General features: G+C 44.6%; 1 protein-coding gene across 1 annotated transcript in view; it reads right to left on the reverse strand.

The window, feature by feature from the left end:
- LOC139049438 (proto-oncogene tyrosine-protein kinase receptor Ret-like) overlaps window positions 1–12,766 on the reverse strand; it is a 379,568-nt gene that overhangs the window by 49,437 nt on the left and 317,365 nt on the right. The window contains exons 9-11 of the mRNA XM_070524812.1: window positions 9,591–9,614; window positions 2,165–2,614; window positions 1,092–1,390 (exon numbers count right to left, since the gene is read on the reverse strand). Coding sequence (XP_070380913.1) covers window positions 1,092–1,390; window positions 2,165–2,614; window positions 9,591–9,614 — 773 coding nt within the window. The remainder of the gene's footprint in view (window positions 1–1,091; window positions 1,391–2,164; window positions 2,615–9,590; window positions 9,615–12,766) is intronic.

The following is a 12,766-nucleotide window of genomic DNA, read 5'->3' on the forward strand; positions in this document are numbered from 1 at the left end:
GCTCGATGTCATGAGGCATTGCGTATACAGGGTGGCCAGTTTCTCTAGAACAATCTGCCCACCATCCTTCAACAAATCTGCTGTTACCTGATCATCCCCAGCTGCCTTCCCCCTTTGCATATCTCCTAAGCCTTTCTTTACTTCTTCCGACGTTACCTTTGGGATTTCGAATTCCTCTAGACTATTTTCTCTTCCATTATCGTCGTGGGTGCCACTGGTACCGTATAAATCTCTATAGAACTCCTCAGCCACTTGAACTATCTCATCCATATTAGTAATGATATTGCCGGCTTTGTCTCTTAACGCATACATCTGATTCTTGCCAATTCCTAGTTTATTCTTCACTGTTTTTAGGCTTCCTTCGTTCCTGAGAGCATGTTCAATTCTATCCATATTATACTTCCTTATGTCAGCTGTCTTACGCTTGTTGATTAACTTCGAAAGTTCTGCCAGTTCTATTCTAGCTGTAGGGTTATAATTCCTACTTAAATTGCAAACAGCATGCTGTATTCTAATGCTATAAATCAAGGTCATTTCATTTCCATCAACACCTCCCAACACTTTCTGGCCAGTTGTCCGTCCCTTTAATGCAAAGAACAGATGGACAAACAAACAGAGACAACAAACCCCAGTTTCAAGTTTTCAATTGTTGTTGCAGCCTACTTTAAATAGGTAGGAGAAAGAAATGCCCTTTTCCCCGCAAGTAAACATGAAAATGGAAGCCTTCTTTGCATCAGTGCTTGCCAATACAGACACCCAGCCCATGGATTCATGGAACTTTGTCAACAAATCCAGATAAGGCTCGCACACAACATAGGACAAAATAGCACACAGCAACTAACATTACAGATGTACCTCTTTGCTACGTAACAGCTGATTATAAAGAACAACAACTAGAGAAATGGCTGAACAAGTACAGCAACAATATCATACGAAACAAGGCTTCCTTTGTTTCTGCATGCATCTACACCATTACAACAGCAGCAAGTAAACCAATCTTGTTCTCTGTACCACAACTTTTCCCAGGGCACCCCACCAGCCTTCTGCAAGAGTGCCACGTCTGCTCTGCTCCTGCTGTGCATGCAACTTGCCTGCAGCTTGGAAAATGGTGATCCTGCTACGGAATCAGTGTGTGGTGTAGAGGCCTGCACAGCGGCATCAGGTGCAGCGGGCGAAGTGGTGCTGCGGCTGTCAATGTAGTCTGAGGGCACTGACAGCGAAGCTCTAGAGCCTAGGTACTTGTGCTTGGCTGCCACACGCTGCCTTCGTACAAGCACCACCAGTGCAGCCACTGCAAGGGCTGATACAAGCAGGCCAGCCAGGCACAATGATGCCACACAACCAGCACCACAGGACCCTGCAGCAGCAGGTGCCACCGAACCACCAGGCTCTGCACACATGCATTCAACTAACTTAGGAAGAGTGTAAACATCAAACATGATTCACAAAAGAAAAGGGTAGGGGAAAGGAGGTGGGCAAGTATATTCCTGTCTTCTCCTGGTTTCCTGATTGTGCCCATGGTTAAGACCACTGGTGGTGACAGCCACCCATCAAATTCTTTTGCCGTCAGCTTTACTCGCATCTACAGCGAAACAATACAGTCAATGCTGGGAACACAAGAACAAAGCAAAGCTTAGTGCAGTAAGCAAAGCTGCATGCTACAAATGGTCTCATCCTGCACCTTTTTCTTTTTGCGTGCTTCCTTTTCTAAAGAGAGCACTGCTGTTGACCTTGTTCTCTAGTGAAAATTCCAATCGTAAAACTAGTAGCTAGCCTATAAGGTTATTGTTAACTAAGAGCCTATAGGGAAAACCAACAGTCTATTTGGCTGTTGACGACCAACTGTTGTTGTAAATGAAACTGCACATGTTCCTTCTGCATTAAAAAAGGAAAAAAGAAAGAAAACGAAAACAAACTTGTATCTATTATAAACCTGTGTATTTATGACATTATTGTCTCTGTACAGAATAAAACACGCCTCACCCCCTTCTAGAGAACGCGGAGGAAGACCTATTATTTATAAACAGTGTAACAGAGTAACATGCGCATTACACTGCAGCTTAAAGAAACAGAAAGACGAAAAACATCGCTGTGACGGAAACCAATCCGCCCAAGAGGCACATATCTAAGGCCAAACATGGGCAAACGTGCGGCCAGGACTCACCTGGCCGCCGCCCAAGGTCAGTAATTGCAGGCTGGTGGCCAAATGAACGCTGTCTGTCATCATGGGCACTTGGCGGCCATGGGTGGGCGACAAGCACACTGTCGCGGCTGTCAGGACGGGCGGGCAGTTTGGTGCATGTGCAACTCTCGGCCGAGGCGCACGAACAAATGCCCATGGCCTTCTCGATTCCTTTGCCGGACGGCCCTGCCACAGCCTCGCCGACGACGTGCTCTGCACAATCCTGTGGACATAGCGAGGGCTGCATAAGCTCCAGCTCGTCGCAGATGCTATCTGGACAACTCTCTGGATCCCCAGTGCAGGTGCTGTAACGTGTAGAGAGGTGGCGCCCGTTAGAGCCATGGCGCCAGCGGCAGCGGCCGTCCACCGTGCCTGGACCGCAGGACGCCAAGCACTGAGTCTCGCTTAGTTGCTGACCGCACAGGCGCCCCTCTGCACAGGAACAACAGCGCAGGTTACCAGGCGTTCAAAAGCACATATGAATTTCATTACTGTGGGAAAAAAAGGGAAATAAAGGGGGAAAAAGTACTTTTCACAGGAACTTCGAAGACGTGCCTACAGCTTCAGAACGTTTCCCCGAGTACCGCCGACAGGCGATATACTGAGAAGTCCTAAATGGTTCAACAAACAACTGTGCGCCAACGACAGGTAATAAGATCGGTCAGAAATCGAGTTTTTTTTTTTTGTTTATTTTGACGCTTAGATATTCTAGCATCCATTCCATATGGCACATCTTTCCACCAAGTGACAACCTCATATACGCGCCTGGGCGCTACGCGTCATTTAAAAATGGCGCCTAGCACGTCCTCTTGTGGCTCCGCCTACTGGCTGTGAAAGCTGGTGTGGTGCTTGGCAATTTTCTGCGTTGACAATTTTTAATTAAAGAGGCTTAAAAAATGCTCTTTGTGTAAGGATTTAGAGATAAGTTTATTTACTATTAGATTTTTAATGCTCAGTATACGCCCTAATGATGTCAACATTGTTTTTAGTGTAATTTTGTTACTTGCAATTTGTGCTACTTCTATGTAAAATAATTATCTGTCATTTTCTCCACCCTGAGAAAATTTCCCGAAGAAATGGTGACATGACTAAATAAAATAAATAACAACTCTTCGACATTTATGGCAGGAAGCATTTGTTTGCCTATACAGGGTGTTTCAGCGAATACTTTCAAAAATCTTTAAAAGTTGCCTGGGACAGATATCACAATTCCAGTTGATGAGCTAGCTGGTCTACTCGAAGCGGCGGACAATATTTGCACAAGAAATTGAGATGCAAAATCGGCTAATTAATAAAAATTTACTAATTCAGTTATAACTAATTATAGTATGGCCCACATAGCAATTCACAAATTCTAGCCGTGGAGTTCACAAGGCGGATCCACCTGGAACGAATTTTCAAGAAGAGACCAGTTCCGAGATATAAATTCCCGAACTTTGCGGAGAAATGCATTGGCGTTGCAGTTAATTTGTTACCAAAACGTCGTTTCATGCACTGAAGCACACAAGTAATTGGAACGCCAATGCATTTCTCCGCAAAGTTCGGGAATTTATATCTCGAAACTGGTGTCGTTCTGAGAATTCGTTCCAAGTGGATCCGCCTTGCGAAGTCCACTGCTATATGGGTCATAAGATAATTAGCTAAAAGTTAATGAGTGAATTCTTGCTAATTAGTGGATTTTGCATTTCAATTTTTGGTGAAAGTAGTGTCCGCCGCTTCGAGTAGACCGGCTCATAAACTAGAATGGCGCTATCTGCCACAGGATACCACAGGCAACCTTTAAAATTTGAAAGTGTTCGCTGAAACACCCTGTATATGTTGCCATTGGTTTTGAATAGTTATCACCGGTTATCACCATTCCACTTGTGTGCCATTTTTGTTTTTCTTATAGCCCCCAACTGTTTTGTTTTATTTTACGAGCGCCTCTATGGGCGGACCCAGAACACAAACGAGTCTTCGAACAAATTAAAAACGCCGTGAAAAGCTTGTTGAGCGGCGACCACGGCATCGCCTCGATGCGATGGTTTTGGTTATGCTATGATGATTGGTTAAAAATGTAATGTGCGATTTACGCTCGCACGACATTGCAAGTATTGAGCAATAAAGCTACGGCATTAGGTTTTACAACCATTTTAAGTATTGCAGGGCCACGGGCGAGGCGTTGCAACTACGGGAACGACCTGGCATCACTTTGGTGCGCCAACGACCGCCTCGTGGAAGCCGATACGGATAGGTATAGGGGCTTGTTGGTACGGCATATCTTATTTTGTTGTAGCGCAAGCTGAACAAGAACAACAGAAAGGCACATCTGACACCCAGCGCTAACTTTCAACAACAGATTTATTTCCCGTTCTGCCACTATGCGATGTGCCATCTGAGGCAAAGACTATGCTCAACCCTCTCAGAGGTTATGAAATATGGCGCACAACAACGCCTCAAGCAAACACCTCTCCCTGTGTGTTCTGTGCCCTACGCAGACAAACAGCAGCGGTGCACGCAAGGTAACGTTTAACATCAACTCACCACTCTCGTGTTAGCCTTAACATTGAAGAAATTAAGCTTTAGCGGTCAAAATCAACGCTAATTATCGTCAATCAAGGCATCCAGCACGGAAAGCTTCGCTTACATCGATTCCTACTGTGTGCGGGACCTGCATATTTTTTTTTGCTTGTATTTTGAATTTTCTCTTAGCGACAACTTGGATTTAAGTGTGGCTCAATTTTCATAATTCATTTTGCTCTGTGTTCTATGACCTGCTGTGAAAACTTCTGTGTAGCGTGTCGTTAGTTATCGTAATCATGGGGCAATGTTATAAAAAAAAGTATTTGAAGCACTCGGTGTCACACCAGGGGTACTACTCTGGACATTGTCGAATTCGTCATCTTGTCAGCTTTGATTGACCCACAGGGCTGCTATGGGCTTTCTGGTTGGCTCAAAATGCCGCTATTACAGAACTTTACAATATGACAGAACTTGAATATGCCCAAAATAGCCCACCAGCAGTGCTTATGGTACGGTGTTGAGCAGGACGGACAACAACATAATTGCAAATGCAGACTTCTGAGCACGGTGTTTCTGAGTATCTGCCGGAAGTAAGAACGAGAAGGCAAGGGAATGTGAAACGAACAATTCGAGAAGCTAACGGAAGAAAAAGTGCTGGATATTACATGTACTGCAAAGGCGTCCTGGACTGACTTTTCTGGAACAAAAACCATATTTTCGAGGGCTTCAGGAATATTGCCTCAGTAATTGATGAACCTTCGAAAAACAACTTTATGTGAGTCGTTCCCGAATATCTGAGGCGCCACTGAACCAAAAGAAAGAGGTTTGCTGCCGAACTTTTGTGTTCATTAATAAGTTTGTATAAGAAAACTAGTCAAAATCTGAGTCTCTAGCTTAGTCTTTTTTTTTTTTAAGGGATGATCCCAGCCACAGTTCTTTTGGTTTGCAAGAAAGCCCAGTGTATCTAAAATAAGTAGAAACATTTCTTCTGCTGCGTACCTAGATATATTTTCAAGAATGTTCCTTAACCAAAGCAAGCAATCTTCATGATTAATATCCCAATACCTTAAACACATTTCAATATGTCTGTGTAATATTCAGAATGTTATTAGAGAGGTGACATTCAAAACAGCCTGGACGATTTCAGCTCGTTTGTTTGAAAGCAGCGTAGTCAGAGGCAATTAACCGTAGTTCAACACGGTGGTCGACTGCTCATCCTCTCCTAATCAACCTCTTCAGTAGCAGCTTGCGCACCGACATAAAGTGACACTACATGTGGTACAGTCGACTGCCACTAATTCGACCTTGACAGCTAGGACCGACGAACTGACCAAATTATGAAGCGGGTCGAATTAAAGAAGAAGAAAAAAAAACTGCCAATCGCAGTGCTGTTTCATTTGGCAGTACGTATTTGCCTGACTCTGACACACCTCTGAATCTAACACGCACTCAGTTTTGATGGGCTAAAAGTAGAAAAATAATTTTAAAATGTCATTAAAGCTCCTAAATAAAGTAGAAATCCAAGACGCACGGAAGGCGCACGCGACATTTTTAGAAGAAAAAATGTAGCGTGCCTCCGATTCTGGCAATCAGAAAAAAAAAAGAAAAAAGCGAAACCGAAGTTTACCTTCAAAGCGTAAAAATTTATTTACACGTAATCTACACGGACACGGACAGCAAATTTAACACTGTCTATGAACCACAACATGTCGTACTCCGTGCAATCCATTGCGCGTTTGATATTTCGCCTAAGTTAGCACGTTAGGCTTGTTGGTGCGTCATATTAAATGCCATTCGCGTAGCGCATCTAAGATGGAACGAAAGGACACAGATAGACACACACAAAGCTGACTTACAACAATGAAATTGTTAAAATATAAATTATGGGGTTTAACGTGCCAAAACCACGATATGATTATGAGGCACGCCGTAGTGGGGCAGTCCGGAATAATTTATACCACCTGGGGTTCTTTAACGTGCACCTTAATACACGGGTGTTTTCGCATTTCGGCCCCATTGAAATGCAGGCGCCGTGGCTGGGATTTGATCTCGCTTTAATGATTGTTTCAAATAATTGTTGAAACTCAGCGCTGCGTGTGTGTGATTGTGTGTCCTTTGGTCCCATCTTACATGCGATTGGCATTTAATATGATATTTCGGATTTATCGAACGACACTACAATACACGATAATGGTGGTTCACGGCTAGGCCAACCACTGTGCTATTTCATCCTGCAACGCATGTAATTCTCAGGAATACCGAAAACACCTGATGCGGCTTTGTTTCCTCTAGCTTAGCATGTAAAATAACTTATCTGCTAAATGATATTTTGTAACAGACTGTAAGCGGCGCCTCATTGTCGGCTTGCTACGCGAGAACTTCTTTTTTTGACGATTTTGTTATGACAATGGCGACGATGCTGCCTCCAGAGCAGCGTTCTTATACTAGTTAGTTATACTGACGGTATAGGCTGTTGCTAACGTTGCAAACACGGTTTCGTGTTTGACTGCACCCGCGCAGGCAATTTACCAATTTTCTCTGAAAAGGAAATGTTCGTGTTGGAAACGGGCAAAAACGAGTAATAAGTCATTGTGAGCTGTCGTTTTCGCTTGAAAATCTTCCTACGCTATGACAAAAATAGCCGTTTTGGGCCTGCTGTTTAGAAATATTTTGGCGGAATTAGGATTACGGTGGGAGGTAACATTTCTTCGATGCATTCACTGTCCCCTAGCGCCGCCAAGACAGACGTTTCAGTTGTTGGGTTCACGATAGGGGTCACCATTTGGGCCAGGCGTGTTCATGCCAACCAGTCAAGTTCAAAATAGTCCGTGGGGGCCGATTCCGGGATCGAAATAACGAAAGTTTGTCCCATATAAATGCATGGGCGCCGCCCCAACCTTCGATCGAGTTCTAATGAACCGAAATATCGAATTAGCCGGAGTCAAATCAATGATGTTTTGCACTATACAGTAACTAATGGTGATACTATAGTAGCGCTTCCTCTCGCTGAGTCGCGACGCTATAGCGCTACCACTGCCGTCTAGACAGGCATCGCAGCGGGTGCACCGTGACGCGCAAGCTCAGGTCGGTGTGGCAACACCCCCACCATTTTCTGCGATTCCAGGGAGCAACCACTTGATTTTACTTTTATTTTCCTGTATTTCTGACTTCGCGTGCCTTTCTTGTGCAACGCGCGTCCCGATAAATGAGAATATCCCGATGTCTTGATTGAAGATGTTGGAGTTGACACGCAACATTCCGAATAGAAAGGACCCAGGTGGTGGGGGTCAAAATGCTTTATTTAGTTACGGTTCTGACCTACACTCTGAGATTGATTTCGAGATGATGACAATGCGTTTTTTTTTTATTCATGCCCTAACTTTGTTTTTTTTTCCTTTGCACGGCGAGAGTACTGATAAGTGGCTTTTAAGATGCTTTCTCGCGCAAAGTGAGCGAAAATTGCACATTTAACTGCGGGAAAAGTTGATCGCAAGTTTTTCCTGTAAAAAAAAATATCCTTTCTGATTTGGGCTTTTAAATGTTGCTGCGCCCCTCCTCGCTGCGTTGAACAATGTGATGTCAAGGTGGAGTAAGGAGTAGTCGGAGATATGATAAAATTGGGGGTGGGGGGAGGAGGGGGGATAGACAATAAGCATTGTGAATTCGGCCCAGGATATGCAGCCTTCGACAGAGTATTTTCTTGAGTTGCATCCATTCACGGCAGAATAGCGTGTAAGTGAATATATCACGGCTAAACACTCTGCCTTACATTAATGATGACGAAAATTATTTTATGAAAGGTTTCGCTCGAATACCTATTAGGTGCTTGAAGGAACTCTACACGAAAATATTGAGTCGAAGTCGAGTTAGACCATCAGAGTATTCTTCTAGAAGCCTGTCATCGTTTTCTCTGTGTCAATATACAAATTTATTGCGTAGGAAATTGCCGTCGAAGGTTCCGCTGCTACTCCTCAATTTGAACCGCCCGCACCAGAGCGGAGGACTCGACATCGTCTCCACGTGACTGCCCTCCATGCCTTTGCTGTGTCTTTTGTAGACTCTAACTGCTTGACGGGTGCCGGTGTTCAGCTTGCGCGACTCGCTCAGCGGCTGGGCTTGGGTTCAGGTTACCGGTTACGGTCACTTGAGCCTCGACGGCCGGAGCCGGCAGGGCGGTCGATTGCCACCGCCTCGCCCGTCCCACCACTTGCGACCACGGTGGAAGAATAGTGCTTGCGACCCACCACTCGTCGCGGCGGTTCTCTGTGCATCAGAAGTGCCTACGTCCCACATAAGAGGTAACATAGTCGACAACAGATGGCGTCGCTTCGATTTTCTATTGAAGTCGTTTTTTTTTTTCTTTTAAAAAAGCTCTGTTTTTGTTACAAATGAACAATTGCTTCTTGCAGGAGCCTAGTCTTTCAATCTAGGCCCACTTAATATTTGCCTTCAGTGCCCCTTTAAAGGGCATTTTCCTTCCGGGATACGAATCCAGTTCTAGGCACAAAGCTGTTTTACTTTAAGCCTGTACTGCACAAGTTGACGCACTTTTGTGATGTTTTTCTTGAGTTGGCGCAGAATCCAATATTCGCCGAAACGATGCGCACCACATGCGATAGTTCAGCTCTTAAGTGTTTTATTCTGCCAGCCTGTGTTGAACCCGAGGTATACGAGGTATAATGGCTACATTTTCTTCAATCCACGAAGATACAAGTTTGTAGCATGTAATTAAATGCTTCAACACTTGCAATCTATGCGTAAAAAAGAAAAAGGAAACTGCTATTGCAAGAAAGAAAATCGCTTTTTTTCTGTTCACTTTGAAATATGAAGCCGCTAAACCCTGCTTTAATTGATATTTATTGAGATGACGAAAGATCAAATATCTGTTTAGCTTATTGGTACTTACCGCACTGTTCTGCGTGATGGTCATCTGTAAAATAAAAAAATTAAAAATAAGAATGAGCGCTAGTACCTTAGTTAATCATGTGCCAAAATATTTACGTATTTCTCTTCCCTTTCGCCTTTTTGTCTGCATAACCAGCTCATACAAATGCTTCATACCCAAACAATAATTTGTTTCTGGTAAAGATCTCTCCCAAGGCTCTTTAGCGTGCACAGGTGTAGTCATTCATCCCCTTAATTGTCGCTATCCCAATAGTCTTTAAATACACGTTACCACCTCCATCACATATTAGGCATACTCGCTCGTGTATCTGCGTAATCTCGATATGATTCACCGTCCCCTCGTTTACTTGACGGAGTCTTTGTAAGAGCAATGTAGCATATTAGAGAGTTTATAGAAATAAGTAATAAAAAGTTAGAGGACGCTATCTGCCAGGCATACAAAAGAATGCATGGAGAGTACAAAATTAGCAAGCGTATTTGGAGTTTTTCCGTATGTGTTAAGTAGCTAGGTCTAAGCCTCCATATACACTGTCGTCTGACAATGCGCTACTGATCCGCACCTGCAAAGGCACCGTCAACGCATCCATCGCAGATGATATGCACAAGAAAGTGACACCTCATAGGGAGCCATTCACAGTTCATTGAATGACTCCCTGAGAAGTTCATGGCATTGTGGACCCCGCTATAACAAAAAAGACGCAACTTCGCCCGAAAGGCGAAGCATCGATTGCGATAGAAAATTAACAGACAGCCATACGAAGTAACGATAGTACTTTTATCGGCCGAATCAACTTGTAAACATTCGCTTGCTAACTAAATTAATAAGCATGGTGTTAGTACGCATTGCAAACATGAACACATCATACTCGATGACTGCGAACACTCGCTGTTAAAGTGCTGGCGAGAGGAAACGCGGCAGCAGCAGCGAGCGAAGTGACATTCGTGCTGTCTATCGCTTCAACGCAAAGCAAGTGGCGAGGACACACAACACGCACAAAGATACGAGCTGGCGACGTACCTAGACTTTGCCCCCAACTAGAGATGGTCGTTTATTTTTTTATTCGATTAATGATTAATCACTCATCATTTTCGCCTTTCATCGCTTTCGATGCAGGGATTTTTATCAATTAAATGATTAGTCGAAATTTTTACCGTGTACCTTAAAAAGTTTAAAACACAGTTGTCTATGTTCGTAGGACAGTATTTTAATGTTTGAGAGGTGGAACAAAGTTAGAAATACAAATGTATAAAGTGTAAAAAGTTTTATAAAAGTTAAGTTTAATTTGTTAAAGACTAAATACAGTTGGCTCTTGTACCCTTTGAAAAGATGAACAATATATGTTATAAAATGGCACTTCGAGCAGAATTGAACAAGCTACATGACACTATAGTGAATCCTCGTACAGTGCAGGTAAACAAGAAGTAAGAAAAATGACAAAAGTGCAAGGTGAAATCTTACTAAAATACGAAAGAAAATGCAATATGCACCTTGGAAAAGAAAATTACAGGTTTGGGATTTTAAGCCACATGCTATTTTCTACAGAGCGAAGGAATGTCAATTGGCTGGGTTGTTTGGGTGAAACCGGCGCAAACCAGCATGCGAGAATAGACTCTCGGATGCTATTGATTTGCTGCAGTCGACATGAACTCCATCGCTATGTCAAATACATGCTCCAAACCGGCGCGAATTGCTGTGACACGACAATCAACGACTGGGCTGCTGTAGTAAGACTTGAATTGCGAAGACATTTCAAGCCTTTGCCTTCGGGTCACATGGAGGCGTGGGAGGTGTAGGGGGGAATAAAGGGAAGCGCTCAGCTCGGCATCACTCAGGACTCGCAAAAACAGTCGGCAGTCGCTCTATCACAGCCGCATAGTCACTGCTCATGTTCCTCCGTCATTCTAGTACGATTTCAAAATTTTCGCGCCACTCCAGTCAAACTCTAGAAAACGATTAATCGAACATGTCTAATCGATTAAGTCGATTAAATGAAAGGCGGACATCGACGAAGATGAATCGTTTTGCGGGATACTTGTAATAGATCAATCGTTCATCGATGTTACCAACCCTATACCCGCAACGTAGATCGCTCTCAAGATACGGCCGCGCGACCGCGCACAGCCGCCACATGCGCAGCTGCAGCCGGAGAGAACGCCCCTTCCCCTCCGTCCGGCGCCTGGCTACGTTGGGTGCCTTGCGCGCGAGAGAAGGCGGCGGCTTACTTATCGTATTCGTCCCTTTCTCGCAGGCGAGATTGAGCCGCGATCGTCGGCTCCCCTCGCACGCTTTCATTCGCAAATATAGCGTAGAACGCACCGCGACGGTGTCATTGCCCTTGCATTTTATACGGAACCTCACGCCGACGCCGACGGCAGAAATGCGTTTGGAGTGTCCATACAATTGCTCTCGCAATAAAAGAGGAAATTCTTTCAAAAGCTCGATATTTGAGAGGGAATTATTTCGAGTACTAAAGCTCAGCAGATTCTGTTGAAAGGTGTGAGGTGTGTGGATAGGCCCACGGTGCGTTCTGCGCGGGACTGCTTGCGAGCTGTTAGCTTGCAGCAAGTTCCACCTCATTGGCCGCAAGTGTTGCTCCCTTGTCTCGTGTGCGCTTCTATGTACGACGATGCCCTCAGTCTCCTTAAAGGCTTCTAACCAGGCCCCATTGCAAATTTTGGTTGCACACAGGAAGCTGTAAAACCATTTCTATAGGGGGTGTTTCACCGAAATAATTTTTCAAATTGGTTAGTTATAGGTGGTGACAGAAAAAGTTAACTGTCATTTCACCATGCCGCTTGGAGGTGCGCTCCCCTGCCAACAGAGAGACTCTGTACCCCTGCCTTCCCAAGCGGCGTTCCTTTTCTGCATTCTCCCATGCCGGAGCCGAGGGCCGCACCGTGGCGTCGAGAGCCCCGCTTTTTCTTCTCTTCCGTTTTTTTTTTCTGCGCGGTGCATTTAGAACGGCGGCGTTGCGCCTTCCGCATGGGATGGTTAGCCACGGTGAGTACGTGACGTAAATCGCAATGCGATGCGGCATTTGTGCGTGTGACCGTGACACTCTGGCTGGGAGCCAAGCTTCCTCAAATTAAAGGGAGGGCGCGCGCCGTTTGGTTTGAAATTTGAGCTGTTTTCGGGCGGTGGGCAGCAACGTAATACTTTGCAGTCATGATCGTCAG

This window comes from Dermacentor albipictus, chromosome 1 (genome assembly GCF_038994185.2).
Source record: "Dermacentor albipictus isolate Rhodes 1998 colony chromosome 1, USDA_Dalb.pri_finalv2, whole genome shotgun sequence".
NCBI classification, from domain to species: domain Eukaryota; kingdom Metazoa; phylum Arthropoda; class Arachnida; order Ixodida; family Ixodidae; genus Dermacentor; species Dermacentor albipictus.